Source organism: Musa acuminata, chromosome BXJ2-1 (genome assembly GCF_036884655.1).
Source record: "Musa acuminata AAA Group cultivar baxijiao chromosome BXJ2-1, Cavendish_Baxijiao_AAA, whole genome shotgun sequence".
Classification (NCBI taxonomy): domain Eukaryota; kingdom Viridiplantae; phylum Streptophyta; class Magnoliopsida; order Zingiberales; family Musaceae; genus Musa; species Musa acuminata.
Window position 1 is genome coordinate 729,878 of NC_088338.1, and position 16,341 is coordinate 746,218.

General features: G+C 37.9%; 2 protein-coding genes across 5 annotated transcripts; one reads left to right on the plus strand and one right to left on the minus strand.

Moving 5' to 3' along the window:
* LOC135597983 (protein CUP-SHAPED COTYLEDON 3-like) lies at positions 1 to 1,497 on the minus strand. The gene is made up of 3 exons (XM_065091498.1): positions 1,255 to 1,497; positions 614 to 879; positions 1 to 541 (listed from the first exon to the last, which is right to left on the minus strand). The coding sequence occupies exons 1-3, from the start codon at positions 1,421 to 1,423 to the stop codon at positions 101 to 103; spliced, it is 876 nt and encodes a 291-aa protein (XP_064947570.1). The 5' UTR covers positions 1,424 to 1,497; the 3' UTR covers positions 1 to 100.
* A 6,014-nt stretch (positions 1,498 to 7,511) lies between these two features.
* On the plus strand, positions 7,512 to 16,062 carry LOC135582965 (uncharacterized). 4 transcript variants are annotated; one of them, XR_010481525.1, is made up of 10 exons: positions 7,512 to 7,904; positions 9,161 to 9,338; positions 10,394 to 10,491; positions 11,474 to 11,570; positions 11,675 to 11,760; positions 11,834 to 11,927; positions 15,055 to 15,137; positions 15,353 to 15,555; positions 15,631 to 15,715; positions 15,827 to 16,062. XR_010481525.1 is itself a non-coding variant. In XM_065091913.1 (7 exons), exons 1-6 carry the CDS (start codon positions 7,662 to 7,664, stop codon positions 11,885 to 11,887), a joined length of 756 nt encoding a protein of 251 aa, XP_064947985.1. In that variant the 5' UTR covers positions 7,512 to 7,661; the 3' UTR covers positions 11,888 to 11,927; positions 14,121 to 14,366. The 4 variants fall into 4 exon arrangements, 3 of the variants coding, with proteins under 3 accessions (XP_064947985.1, XP_064947988.1, XP_064947987.1); XM_065091913.1 differs by lacking the exons at positions 15,055 to 15,137; positions 15,353 to 15,555; positions 15,631 to 15,715; positions 15,827 to 16,062 and adding an exon at positions 14,121 to 14,366; XM_065091916.1 differs by lacking the exons at positions 15,055 to 15,137; positions 15,353 to 15,555; positions 15,631 to 15,715; positions 15,827 to 16,062 and adding an exon at positions 13,846 to 14,117.
* The last annotated feature ends 279 nt before the right edge of the window (positions 16,063 to 16,341 follow it).

Sequence of the window (16,341 nt, forward strand, 5' to 3'; positions counted from 1 at the left end):
ATATATGAAGCTTATAATTCAACAACACCACATCATGTACATTGGCCATCTTTTATCACTCCCTCGAACCCAAATGAATGAATCAAGTGATGATAGAACATTAGAAGAAGAGTTGATCCTTTCCACCTTGGAAGCTCGTACCTTCTCCAAGGTTTGCCATTCCTCCTCCCAGCATACGCTGTTCTTCCAAGCCTGTCTCCACTACCATTCCACAGTCATCCCCACCAACTCCGGAGCCCACTTCTATAATTCTTGGGTTGTACATGTCCTGAGGGAAACCAAGCAAGTTGTAATGGTATGCTGCCAAATTAAGGAGCGTGTCTAAGCTGTTGCCATCTTGCTGTGGGTCGACAAAGGCGAATGATGAGGTTATCTGCTCATAGCATCCATCTTCCATCTGCTGCTCGTTCTGAGGATGGGATGACTCCATGTATGACGAGAAGCAACCGACGTTGTGGTTGTTCTCCTGCTCATTCTCCAAGCTGCACCTCATGGTATCCCCCTTCTTCTTGTGGAAGACCCTACACAGCACCCAGTCTTCCTGTCACGGCAAAACAAATCCTATCAACCAAAAGATCAAGCTCTCTACGATCAAGACATGCAGTAGCTGTACCTTTGGGGGTGTACAAGGGGATTCTAATCTGAATTCATGCATGACCCACTCGGTCTTTATCCCATTTGGGGCTCTCCCGCGGTAGAACACCAGTGTCTTCCTCATCCCCACCATTGCATGGGTTGTAGGCTCGTAGACTGTGCGATCTTTACCGGTGGCTTTCCAGTATCCCGACCTTGTTGCTCGGTTTGTGCGCGAGCCCGTGGTGTACTTGCGGTCACGAAAGCTGAAGAAGTACCACTCGTTGGCGCTGAGCTTTGCCACCTCTGGTTTCATCATACGTTGCACGCAGACATAATGTTACATGAATGCAACAAAGTGTACGTAATCTAGTGGAACAATGCATGTGACACCCAGTGAGTAAGACCGGGTTGGACTCTTGTAAAGATGATAAGACAAACTAGATCCTGGAGCTTCTCCTCGATAGTAACAAAAACTGCTCTTGACGTATTCTCTCGCAAGAGCTGATGATATAGAGAGGAAAGAAACATCTAAGTGGAGAAAATGATGATACATGCTTATAAGGTGTACATTCTTTGTAGATAAGGATCCAAATCCATGGATGACTACCAGGCCATATCAAACAGTCGAATATATCCTAGAATCATCTTTGCAACCTATAAATCTAGAAGGTGAATCACCTGGAAGCTCCCATGGCTCTCGAGTGTGCAAATCCACCTCCACCATGGTGTCTCCGGAGACTCGTTCATTGGCTACCTTCTTTCGGAGATAGTGGCAGACCAGCTCCTGGTCACTTGGGTGGAATCTAAAACCTGGCGGGAGAGTCGACTCGATGTCCCTTAGACCCATATCTTCTCTGAAGAGGTACGAACAGAAGAAGGATGAGGAGAAAGGTGTTGATCTGATCTGGAAAGGTCTTCCGGCCGGGGAAGGAAACCGAAGGAAAGCTTAAATCCTTCACTGGAGTTACGGGTACTTATAGATAGAGATAGAGATAGATAGATAGAAAGATAGATAGATAGATAGATAGATAGAGAGAGAGAGAGAGAGAGAGAGAGAGAGAGAGAGAGATGGTTAGGTCATGAAAGCAGCCTGTACTATTGTATCGTAATCCCCGTCATATCGGCAAAGGAGGCGTGCACAGGGGTCGTAATCTCCGGGAAGATGCTAGCAGACGTCCATGGCCACAAGAAATCTCCTCTGAGAGGTTAAAGAAGCCCACTTGATGTGCAGTCTTAAAAATAGGAAAAAATGAATACATATTTAGGTTGGTATATGCGAATTCAGACGACCATGACTTGTTGCATCCAGGAAAAAGGATCGGCGAAACTTCAGTATGATTTCAGACGACCATGACGACTTGTTGCATCCAGGAAAAATGATCGGCGAAACTTCAGTAAGATGACGGCGCAAGGTGGGACATCCAGGCCACCTGTGCAAGACAAAGAAATCTGCGAACCTTCAGCAAGATGACGGCGCAAGGTGGGACATCCAGGCCACTTGTGCATAGACAAAGAAATCTACGAACCTTCAGTAACTCCATTACTATAATCCGTGGAACAAATATTCCGCAGATGAATATTTAGGACGGATTTATGCTTCCCTCCGTGGTGAAAGATAGGATTAAAAACGAGGCTTTCTTCCAGTTTAGGGTAGGAGAGAATCTATGAAGAGACCGGAGTCCATCAGTTCTGTTGTCAACATGTGTGCACTGAGTGCCCTCTCGAAAACATAGAGAGATGCAGATGACGATAAATGAACATTGCGTTGATGGAGACAGAAATCATGCATCAAATAATGCAGGCGGCTGATAAGTGTACTGAGTAAACAACAAAGTTGCATTGCATGTTTTAGCGGTGTTGAAATCGAATGGCAATCAATCAACCTACTCTAATACTAAATCACAAACTAGTCCAAAACTGATTGGATTCAAATCGTAGCAGATGTATTCTTCCTCGATTAGGTTAATCAATTCAGATCAGATCAAACTAATTTAAATCAAAAAATATCAATCCAACCAAGTTTATTATATCTTAAAATTTGATCGTAATTTCATAAATGACGGATCAAATTGAATTGAATTATTTATTTATTTTTAATTACTGAAAATTACTAACAAACTAGTTTGACTTATAATAATTCTAATTGAATTAAATCGAAAATTAATTCGAGTGAACCGATATGAACACCACTGCTCTATGCGTCCAACCTGGCAGCAATCTTGACGGTGGTCGGTCCCAATCAGGAGAGAGATGTGCAACTAAGAGAGAAGAAGCACATCATCGTCGGTAAGGTCATCATCTGAGAGGCCGGAAAGAAGCGCATGCAATAATTGAACTCCATGATTTGGAACCCCAGTTTTGTTCGTAGCAGAAAGAGAGCTCGATACTCTTCCTTTGTCCCAGCAATTAATCAGGCTCCGATCGATAGCACCTGCTAAATGGATTCAGGACCTACTACGACTTACCACTTGCGAAGGCGACAAATGGCACCACCGTGGCAGCCTCCTCGTCATTTACGTATGCATCATCATGATAACAGTTTCAATCATTGCGAAAAGAATTAACACTTGCAATTATAAGAAGATATAATATAGCCATGGAATTTTTAGCATGTGTCAGTGGGACGCACCTGCTCCCTCGTCAGCTTCATCGCCGTCGTCGTACGTACAGCGGTGATGGAGGAGCCACAGTGGACAAGCAGCCTTTGCTGCAAGATAAAACGAAGACGGATGGATCCATCTGTGTGTGACAGTGAGATGAAAAATGCTACGCAAATCAAACAGCAAATCGCCTGCTCGTTTGGTCCCCATCGTGTCATGAGATGTGAGATGTTGATGAACATACGTATCTCTCTCTCTTTATTGAGACATCCGAACATATATATATATGTATCTCTGTTGAATTCGAATTCACACGTATATACTGTGTATATACGAGCTTCTCTTATGGCCTTATTATGTAGTGCACATATAAATGTGATTTTGTAAGCGTATTAATTCATGTGTTCGAGGCGATGAGTTTTGTTATACTTTGATGATTGATCTGAGAGTACGAATCTCAATGAGAAATATATAAGATATCACGTTCCTTCTCCTATTTATACAAATTAAGAGAAAGGATTTTCCTCGATTTTTAATAGAAAGATTTCCTCATATAATTCGAAAAATCTTATCTTCTATCATGCCCCCGCAAGATGGTGCTCCTGATAAAGATATCAATCTTGGATCGATGCAAAGAATGGTTTACAAGCGAGAGACTTCGTAAGTAGGATCGATGCAAAGAATGGTTTACAAACGAGAGACTTCGTGAATAGGGCAAGAGCAAATCGTTGCTACTATTGTAATTGTTGTTGCTAATACAATGAAGAAAATAATAGAAGATAAGAACAATTATTAAAAAAGTTTTATTGAAGAAATAAAAATACTTCAATACATTAACATGTTTCCTCTCCTATTTATATAAATTAGGAGAAATAATTTCAAATAAAAGATTTTTCTCGACAGAATAGAGAGATTTCCTCGTACTTGAGAAAATCTTATCTTATCTTAAATGTTAAATTTATTGGATAAGAGATTTTAGAATATTAATGTATATAATTTATTTATATAAATAGAAAGATTATATTTGGTGAAAAATAAAAATAATTTGGAGCATATTTGGATATGTATAAATATTTTTTGAGCTTGAATTCCATCTTCTCCATTTATCTTTTACAAAAAAAAAAAATCTAACTTGAAGATAGTCCATATTTTCTTTGTTTGTTTTGATTTCATCAAAAACAAAAAAAAAAAGCACCACAGTATCCCCAACATCTGCCTTGAAGTCGATCTTCTGAGCATTATCTTTCTTATGACAAGATCTAATTTTGTGTTTGTGTTTGCTCCAATTAGTCTCATTGATTGGATAGTGAAGTTGCTTCCAGAGATATGCATGTCTATTTGTTTGCTTCAAATTAAGATCTTGTCCTACCAATATAAATGCCATTATTTGGATGGCCCAACTGAGTTGGAAGCCTTGCGTTTAAGAACAAAACCTCCTCTTATCTTTGTTCGCCATCAGCACCAAGTAGCTCATGTTTAATATGCTACTTTGATTGATTCCAATGCCTTTGGACGCCATGATTTATTAGGTGATCGACCTATTGTCATGTCAGTTCCTTTCTGAGATTTTCTTTGTTCCTCTGTTTGAGTTACATCCCACCGTTAATGGCGACAAAGGAGGAACAGACAAAAATCCTCCATACCTCAGCTGCATTTGATCTGTTAACTTATCCTAATGAGCCAATCGATTCCAATCATCTCTTTTCTTTCTTCTGTCAATATATAATTTTGATAATTTTAATGTTTTTATCGATAAATATTTTACGTTTTCTTTAGACAGTATCCTAAAAAATAATAATTATAAAAGAATAAAATCTTAAAAATTAGCATTTGGTTTTTATCTCATATATATTTAGATTTTGATAGAGGAAAATAAAATGCAAGTAATATTTTGGGTCCTGAAGGTATGAGTGGAGATAATCCATAAATCTTATAATTTTCTTCGTATATTATTTCGATTTTGAATTCTTTTTCTCCTCCCAACAGTAGAGGAGTTACAGGAGAATTATATTGATCCAATTCTACAGGAGAATGAGTGATCATATTAATTTAGATCATTACTAATAGTGTTTTGGCATGTTAACCATTTGGGTGTTATTTGTAGATTGATTTCTACACTTTGGAATTGATGTTGTCGTCTATCGTCATCTCATTCTCCGTACAGTGATCTATATGAGAACAGATTTAAATGCTACGAACCTAAAGCTACGCTTGGCATTGGTGCTGGGGACTGTCTTTATGGCTTGAGAAGTTGGGCAAGAGGTTGTCTACAAGCAAAAATGTAGGACAGATCGATGGCGACTAGACTCTTGAAAGGGAAGCATGCATGGCAAATGGGCATTATTAAGCTCGTGAAAACTAAGTGCAGACTATTTTATTGGGATTAGCGGTCCTCCAACCCTGTGAAGTTCCAGTTAGAACAATGAGGCCTTCCTACAGAAAGCTTTTATTCGTTCTCAGAGTCAGAAGAATGAATCTAAGACGAAAGGAAATTAATGCTTCAGAAGTTGCGCCAAAGCCTGCAGATTCAAATCTTTAGACTTGTTGTAGAGGATAAGCCTGCAATGACACCTAGAACAGCAATGAACAGCAAGGACAAGCGTCCTTGTTGTCATGTTCTCAAGTTGCAGGCGGCAGCTTCACGAGAACTCTCTCTCCCAACCCCACATGAGATGCAAGAGGTAAACAATGCAAGAAGGAGAGTGGCCATGGCTGAGATAAGACACAGCTGCTAGTGTGTTGTCGTCATGCTTCCATGATGGCAAACAGCGAGTCTTGTTCCTAGCTCGCGGCCATATTCTTCCAGGCTCGAGCTCAGATGAGTAGCAGCAGAAGGACGACAAGTAGTACTGTAATGACAGGGATGAATCTACGAGAACAAGCAGAATGATATTGGGTAGAGGATGTTTCCGACTTCCAATGCTGCTTCGCAAGTCTGGAAATAGGTCTTTGGTTAGAACATGTTTGATAGATCTATATAGTAGTTTCCGAATTATATATCAAATTCAGACATTTTGTTTGCAGCCAATTTAATTGCTCAACAAAATGTAAGCATGCATTTTAACAGCGAGAGCATTAATATTATTTCATCTCCTCTCTTTCCGAGCTAATTATATATAATACTTTATATTTGGATCCTATTAATATCATGATTTTTGTATTTAAAAAATTTATATTAATATTCATATAGTTTTTAAAGTAAAACAAATAATCATATTTCTCCTAACATTCTTAGCTGTATTGACAGAAAACATAACATGTGACATCATAATTTCAATGGATAAAAAGATAATTTCAATATTCATTTCGTTTCTTGAAATTATATTTTTATCGATAAAATCAATAAAAACAAAAGGACATTGAAATTATCTTTTTGTCCAATACTTTCTCGTCAATCCAATATATTGTGCTATATGTTATGTTTTTTTTTAATATAACTGACGAAAGTTATGATAAATGAACTTATTTATTTATTTTTAAAACTATAAAGATCATAATATAAATTTTTTTAAAGTACAAAGACTATGATATTATAGGGTCGGGCAATATATAATTAACCCTCCCTTTGCTAACTTTAAGATTTGTAATATTTGTAAATGCAGAAAAGTTGATAATATCATTTAGAAACTTATATAATTATTCCCTAATAAAATATACAGACATTTAATTAGGAGTTAATCTTAGCTGCTCACCGTCAAGGCTTCTGGGCATCCCAAGTTATCTTTTTTTAATTAGAATGTAGAATGCAAGAAATTTAGCTATCTTTTCTTTTTTACTTGGTAAACAAATTTTGAACTTAATAGCAGGTTATTGGGATAAAATTTTATTTTCATCACTTATCTTTTATTAAAAACATATTAATTTATTAACTCTCTTTCTCTTAGAAACTTTTGAGACATTCCTATTTGGAGTAGTGTGTGAAAAGAATGTTGTTTGAGTAGCTGAAGCAATGCTTTTGGATTTCAAATCAAAACAACATGTAGTTTAATTTTTAATAAATAATTTTAATAGTTGAACATTTGTCTTATCATTATTTTCATAAGAAATGCTTGAGGAAGGGTGATTTATAATTACCCACTACAATTACTGGCCCCCACAATACCCACATAGGTAGATCAAGTGGTCCACCGAATCCGGTAGGCGAAGCAAATAAAATATATACATATATATATATATATATACATATATAAATATATATATATATATATGTATATATATGTATATATATGTATATGTATGTATATATATACATATATATGTATATGTATATATATATATATGTATATATATATATATATATATGTATATATATATATATACGTGAGGTGGCCGCATAGGAACTTATGATACGGGAAAGGGCCGAACCAAGCGAATCAAAGTACGTCTTCCGCCGCGATCTGGAAACCCTAATCCTTCTACGCTTTATGCAAAAGGGCCTGTCGATCTCCAATTCGCCGTTCTCTCCAATCCATTGAGGGGATTGTTATGGCAACGGAATCGGCTTCGGCTTCGAGCTCGAATCCCTCGTCGTCGTCCCTGTACTCCTACCCGGCCACCACCTACTTCCCTCTCCCGTTTCATCTCCAGAACGCCGACCCTGCGGCTCAGCAGCAGTATCTCCCGCCGTCCCAGATCCCACCGCCCGTTAAGATCCCCACGATGGCGCAGACGTTCCCCGTTCCGCCCCCCGTCGTCGCCGGGATGTATTCGCTTCCGCAGTTCCAGCAGGTTCGGCTCTTCCTATGCTTATCTTTGCTGCTTTTGCAATTGAAATTTGTTGTGAAATTGTTAGCGGAGTTTGATTTTTTTTGTTGCGGCGTGGTGGTGGTTGGTCTTTTGTTTCCTTTATACCCTGTAATGGTAGTGAAACCATTGCGTGATATTACGCCAAAGAGGGAGTTGTGAAGTTCAAGATCTCCGGGAATTTATAGTAGGGTTCAGGAGGGACGTACTGTTTATATCTAATTCCGATTTTCCGTCACAAAAAAAGAAAATATAGGAGCTGTAAGCCCTGAAATGTTTTCTACTACAATCTTTTGCCTTTATGTTTTGATTAAATTCACTAATAATAATATAAAGCCTAGTCCACTTATGATATCGATATTAAAAGTGATATTAACCAACAAATATACGGTGGTATTATAATGGTCATTGAGAAAATTGCACTTTCCCCATGAAGGGTCTAAGTGTTTATTAGTGTGGATTTCTAATTATACGTGAATTGATTAGGACTTGATATATGTGATTTTGTATTTTGATGAAATTATCGATAAACATCCTTGTTGTCCTTGTTGTTTTACCTGCACATTGTGCTTGTTGTTTGTTATGAGGTGAAGGGGGTGGCTTCACCTGCTTTGAGTCGTCTTTCCTGAGTACTTGACGAAGTGGGTCCTCTTCTAGAAGAACCTAGGAAGAGATTTGTCAACCACTAGGTTAACAGGAGGACAGAGCAGATATAGCATTAAGCATGATGCCCATTAACTTCTTGTTTCAATTGAGTTTTCCATCCAGACAATAAATCTTTTATTTTTTTATCATTTGTAGGATGGTATTCCGTTTTGTTTCATACATGAAAACCTCTTTCTGAAGATCATGGGATGAGATTTCTATCTCAAATTCATGCCTGTTCCTACTTGGTGATGGGATTCACAGGTGAAATTAAAGGGTTTTGATTGGTTGAGTTTTTCTGTTTCTGTAATTTCTTGTGTATTTCTCTGAATTTCTAGCGGGTGAGGTGAACAACTTCATAGTATTAGAGAAGATGTATAAGCAGATAAGTTATTGATGTTTTTATCTCATACGTTTGCTAGGCATTAAAAGGGTTAAGGTATGCTAGTTTTAGTTGCTAGTAAATGGGTATCTCCATGTTTGATCCTTAAAGTTCTGTTGTGTGTGTTAGTTATGGAGATTGTGATACACACTTTATGGATTTTCTCTTCCAATTTTCAAGGTTTTTAATGTAATTACTCTATCTAATACAACAGGCACAACAACTTTTTCAACGGGATGCACAAACCATCACTCCAGAGGCTATAGAGGTTGTGAAAGCTGCACTTGCAAATAGTGAAGTTGACCATAAATCAGACACAAAAAAGAAAGCAATACCACGTAAAGCAGCTGGTCAGAGTTGGGAGGATCCAACTTTGGCAGAATGGCCAGAGAGTATGATCACTAATCAGATACATAATGTCCTAATACTGTTTTCTTCTTTATGTGTATTCTCAGTTTGCAACGATCTGATGTTTGACTAATATTGTTGAAGCGGTGCATATATAGTGGAAGGTTTAGTCTTGATTTAGCTTTAACATACCTGCTTCTCTATTTATTCTTGTTCTTCCTTACATTATATGATGAAATTATTATTATTCTGTAAGTCAATCTTTTAACTTAGCTTATGTAATGGTAGAATGTAAGCGATAGGATAGTGGGGAAGAGAGGAGATAGGTTTGGTTTAACAGAAGTGTATTGGTATATGATATTGACTGTCAGACATCCTTTCTGCCTTCAAGTGAAGGTTTCATCTATGGAGGCAAGCCATTTGTGCCTACTTTGGTATATGATGCACAATTTTTCTGGTTCCATATAACAGCATATGACCATATATATCTACAAAAAATAACTGATAATTGACTTTAACACGAAAAACTTGACCAATCTTTCAGCAATTAAAATTTTCACTTGCTGAAAATTATACATTGTTAAACACAAAATTTTGGGCAACTACATTGATGTCCATGCAGTCTTGTCTTTGTTAGCTATCCCTTATGCACTGTACTGATATAATGGTTTGTAGCGAAGAATATACTTGGGGCATTTTGAGTTTTATGGAGCTTGGTGACATAACAAGGTTGCTCCTTTTATGACCTACGTAACTGGAGCATGATTCATGAAAGCGATCTCTCTGTTTGCAGGTGTAAAGCTGCACACATTAATCCTTGAACCCCTCTGTTGACATGAGTGGGTCTAATGTTGAAGAGTAATTCAGACATGGGGTTGAAGTGATTTAAATTTCATAACGCAATTCGGAAATTGAACTTCTGGTTGACCAGATTTTTCATTACAGTTATTTGAGGGGCAATAAATGATGCTTTTTTGTCACTTGTTACAAGCACTTTCACCACTATACGCTTTTATTCACTTGCCATGTAATAGGTTTCTTGTGGTAACTTTTATCAATATTGTGGAATATCTCAACTCTCGTGCTTATTGATATGCAGATGATTTTCGATTATTTTGTGGAGATCTAGGCAACGAAGTCAATGATGATGTCCTTTCAAAAGCATTTTCAAGGTTCCCCTCCTTCAACATGGCAAGAGTGGGTTTTTGTTCAGTCATACTCTTTAATATTTATTTTCATGCTCTTGTTCCTTTGTTGATTGGTATCAATGATGCATTCTTTCTTTTTGGTTGAACTTTGATTCTCTAGATGTTCTGATTTAGGGTCTGGATAAAATACCAGGACTCAACTAGAAAAAAGAATTATGTTGGGGCTGACAGGTGAAGTTAGCAATATCACCTGTGGGCTCCGTGGTTCAGATTTGTGGGAAAGCCACAAGATTCTATCGTTCACCAAAATCTATAGTTAAGAAGGACATGTTGCAAGGGGATAAAATGGGAAATATCAGGACCAGAGTTTGGGATAAGAAGCTTAGAAGGAAGGGAAAGTCATTCGTATGTGTTGAATCTGTTACAGATGTAAATTCCTAATCCAAACCCTTAAACTGACACATGAGGAAAATATAATCAGCAGCATTTCTCTTTCCTATTGTTTATTCTTCTGCCAATGTTTACTGGAGTTTGAGATGATTAGAACTGTACAGGATCCATATACAAACTTTTGGTCAACCAGAAATGCTATATTATTAGCAATACACATCTCTAACTGCAGTTGAACTACCGATATTAAATACAACTAAACAAACTTATCTCTCTGTATAATTCACAAAGATATTAAATACAACTATATTATGATCACATCTGAATTATACCTAATACTAAGAGATTCTGCAGCTCTTAGTCTTGCCCTGTATTCAGTAGGACAAAGCTTGATTCAAGCTTCAATGGCAAGCCCATGCACATGATTTGGTTTATGGAGGAGAATTTGATTCTGTGACTTGAACCTTGGTCACCAAGTTCACACTTTCCTGAATTTTAACCTTAAGTTTATTCAATTCTCCAGGCTGCACTGGCTAATTGTGACAATTCCCTCATTTTAGTTTGTTTTAGGTTAATGATGTTAATTTGGATATCCAATATGTAGATATAATAACTTGTTGATTTGAAGTCTTCTCTCCCAGGTGATAAGAGACAAGAGAACTGGAAAAACCAAAGGTTATGGATTTGTCAGCTTTTCAAACCCATCAGACCTTGCAGCAGCTGTCAAAGAAATGAATGGCATGTATTTCCTCTAATAATGCATGAGGCATACGTTTGTTGTGTGCAAAATAAAGTCTAGTTAATTTGTGGCTTTCTTTTCATTCCATACACAAATATTGCAGGAAAATACGTTGGAAATCGTCCTATAAAGTTGCGTAAAAGCACATGGAGGGAAAGAACAGATGTTGAAGCTTTGGAAAGGCAAAAGGTACACATAAATTGTCTTTTGGCTAAATCTCTGATTTTTTTTTCTAAACCTAGTTTATCATCTATACTTCTAGAATTACATTCAGAAGAAACCAAAACTACCAAAGAAAGGTATTCTGCACAAGTGAAGCTTCAAGATCACAACCTTGACTTACGCATGAAAACTTGGTATGTCATGTTGCTGGTATTTATTATCATTGTGCAAGTTGCCTCCCTATGCATTTTGTGCTTGCACCATTGATATACTCTTGAAAGCCATCAATGGCGCCATTGGTTCCTTTGGTTTTATGAATCATGTGATTGCAGACCATTTCAGATTATACTAGAATGGTTCCATACAATGTAGTCAAAGGCGAGAAGCGCTAAAAGGCGCCAAGGGGCCAAAACACCCGAGGCGCTTTCCCGAGCAAAGCGAGGAGCTACCGATTATTAAAATTTTAAAAAATATATATCATGATTAATATATATAATCACTAAAATAAAAAATAACATAGAATGACCAAATTATATTGTTCAAAGTTATATTAATAAAACAATTAACGAACGAGGAGGATGGAGAGGGGGTTGCCCTGAACTGGGAGCTGTGCAGGGATGAAGGGTCTAAGGAGGAGAGGGAGGAGGAGGTATGGGAGAGGGGTGGCTATCTGATTGTTGTTGGTTGGGTTGCTGTCAGTTGGGTGGTTGTGGGTTGGGAAGGGAAGATAGAGGAGGAGGTTGTTAGTGAAGCTGGCGGGTGGCCCCAATGGAGCAAAGGGGGAGAAGACACTAGTCGCAGGGGTGAAAGGATGATACAGTGAAGGCCGTTGGCATATGGAGAAGGGAAGATGCCAATGTAGGGAGGAGGAGGCTGTGACACAGTAAGGGGGGAAGACGGCTATGACAAGGCAAAGAAGAGGGGACGTTGGCAGCAGGGGGAACGAAAGAAGACAATGGAAGATGTTAGCCACAGGGGCATAGCGAGAGGGGGGAGGATGGCTACGACGAAGGTGGGGGGAACAAGGAGTGGAGACGTGATGGGGGGAGGGGAAGAGCGCTGTGAAGAAGGGGGGAAGATGTTGGCGGCTATGTCAAAAGAGGAGGATAGACAGGGATACCGACAATGTGCTTGCTGGAGGAAGACGCTGCTACCATCGTCATTCTCCAATGGAGAGGAAGATGCTATTGCTGTTGTCGTTAGCCATTGGAGAGAAAGATGTTGTTGTCGTCGGTGTTCGCCGATGGAGAGGAAGATGCTGTTGTCGTCGTTCGCTAATAGAGAGGAAGATGCTGCTGCCGACACAGAGGAAGAGCTGATGTTCGCTGATTAGGTTTCCACAAGTTGTCTCGTTGCATGCGTGTGTCGGGCGGGGGCACGGTGCAGGGTTGGATTGAACAAGATCCAGTGAACTTGATCTTGCCCGATTTGAACCAGGTGGGCACTAGGGCTGCCTGGCGCCTAGGCTCAAGCGTGCGCGCAAGTGAAGGTACTTGCCTAGCCCAACTATCGGGCCACACCTCGCCTTGCCTAGGCTTCTACGCGAGTGCCTGTTGACTTCACTGGTTGCATGCAAATGTGATCTTGTTCGTCATTCTCTTGTTAACAAAAAATGGCTGAGCAGCATGCCAAGTTCATGCAGTCTGTGGGGCAAAGCAAAATGTTGTCCTGGACACATGCCTAAGCATTTATCACATATTGCTAACTGGTACATAGACATTGTGCATCAGTATAAACAATTTACCATGCTGCTATTTTTCTGGTATGACACTCATTCTCGAAAATTGTGAGAAATCTGTCCTGTTAAGACAGTTGAACTGTTATAGATTATGTGCACCTGAGGTATCAACTTAGCATGATCATGAGAAACACAGTAGATGAATACAGTGCGATTAGGTGAATCCATTTTTCTGGCATGTTTTGGTAAAGTAGTAGAAAAAATTAATTTGTTAACTAGTTAGCTTCTTATGTCACTGTTTATTTTAAAAGTATATACTATATTAGATCTTTCAATTAATTTATATCTGAAGCTTCTATTTTTATTAGCACTGTCTTGTTCATCATGGGTTGATTATACATTAAAACTGATTTCTTTGTATCATGCACGACTAGTTCATGAGACCAGGAAGTCCCCTAAATGCGTAACTGACTATTGATGATTCAGGACATGGGGAGTGCAGTTGGGACATAATCAACCTTTTTCAAGTGTGTTCAATTTTGGATTGTAGAACTGTTGCATTGCACACCACATTGGCATGTTATGCACTTAAAAGAGTTGACTATGGAAACCATGTGTATTTACCAATTATATTTCTTTCTGTATTTATTTTAGTCATTTCAAGCCAGTATGGTTGCAAAATATTGATATCTATTTGTTCTTTGAACAGTTTTCGCAATTAATTCTAGAGAATATACAACTGAACTCATCTAGAGTGCAATTTGTGGTGAATGACGTGCTACAAAATTTATGGGTGCTTTTGTAACATCGAGAAGCAACGTCAACTATTTACCTTCTTGATGTAAGAGAAGTTGGTGTGTTTTCAGGTTCATGAATTCTAAAGATGATTCTTCTGAAGATGTCCCGTATTGTAAAGAGTTCATAATTGCATGCAATCTACTTACTCTTATTTCTATGTCCTGTTAGAACTTTTGCTGGCTGTTCAAAAACTATAAATGCTGGTCCCTAAATATTCATGTTAATAATAATTTTTATTTTTTTAATTTACTCCTTTTACGGATAAGTGTTATATAATCAGGCACAATAGATGCGGACAGCGGGACAGAGAAATAAGAGGCATGTTACATATCGGCATCCATTGTGCATATAATTTACTCCTATGGATAAGTAGTATATAATCAGGCACATAGAAATAAGATTAATCAGGCACAATAGTGCATATAATGCATGGTTAAATGGTATATAATTAGTGCATAAATCCTTGACCCCTTGGACCATTTAACTGTGCATTATATGCACTAATTACCCGAGGCATGTTGCGTGAATACTTTGGTGAGTGTCTTTATGCATTGTTAAGAGTAAACATTACTGTTGAATTATGTTTGTACTTCATGGTGCTTTCATTAGATTGTTTGTAATTCATACCCTGGTCACTCTTGGGATGGAAGAAGTCTAATCAATGCTTTGCTTACTTCAGGTATGAAATGTTTAGGTTGTTTTAATGTTTGATCCAATCCATGTATCTGCAGAACGGTCGATGAAGTCTATACATACATTATGAGAGTCTTAGATTTTGTTTACTTTGGGTACGAAATGTTTGGGTGGTTTTAATGTTTGATCCAAATCAATCCATGTATATGCAGAAAGAGTGGATGGGATGTTGGTCTTTATGGTTGTCGAATGCAATGGCAGCTGGGCATCAATTAGACTGCTACCACAAGCGCTTGTAAGTTTAAGAAGCGTCATTTTGTTCCTACAGCTTTTACTTGTTCTGCATTGAGAGCTTAGTTTTCTCTGTGAAAGAGTTGGAAGAACTTAAATAGGTTCCAATTATATCCATCATCAGGATATCCCGTCTCGATCGGTGTTTACATGTTTGTGTATCGACCCGTGTCGGATCATATTGGTCGGTATTCTTATTATTACTTTTTTGGTAACCAGGTGGATGTCGGTATTATATCGGTTCGGTTAATTACGTTTCCATTTGCGTTGTGGATCGACTGGTACGTACGGTGGTAGCTGGTCAACGTTTTTGACTGATCGAAAGGTGACACGCGGAATCGCAGATGATAAAATCAATCGACCAGGATTTTTGGACTATAATATGGCTGTCCCTCGCACCACTCAGTAATTGTCACGATCGGGTGTGTTCGGATGATTAACTTAAGTTTTAAATCAACAATAATATATCCTTATAAATTGATTATTTTATTTAATAGTGAATCTACTCTCAGTCGACATTGATTGTTACGTGAGATCCATGTCATTCTCCATCAATCTATTTTTTCCTTCCCATCGTTTAAGGTACGAGCCCTTTCACTTTTTTTTAATTTAATTTCATATTTGGGGATATCAAGTTATTAGCATCGGAGTGACTAGATTGGAAAACCTATCATAACTTTGATCTTCATGCAGGTGGTACTTGGAGAGCATGGCATTTTTATCTCGAACAATTTTACGAATATGGGTTCGAATCATATCCAATTGATTGGGACATCGACGATATTTTTTTCTAACATTACTATTTTTTATGATGTGAGATTAAATTCGGATATTGTAATTTGCTTACATGGTGCATGTCAGTAGAAGACCTGATTATGGTTCGATTTGAACCAAAATTAAATTGGTTCGATGGTTCATCGATTCCAAACCGAATCAGAGCCGACCTGGAATGATTTGATTTTGATTCTTAGGTTTGAAAAATCAGAGTCGTCGATTCTGAAACCTACATTTCAAGAATCGAAATCGATGGTTTCATAATTTTAAATTATTTCTATTATTAAAAAATAAATTATATATTTTTTATATTTAAAATTTTATAATTAAAATAATAAAAAAATTTAACAGTTCGAATCAAAATCCGAACCATCAATTTCGATTCTAAAATCGATCTTTGTCGATTTGATTTTGATTCCTGATTTTGGGAAATC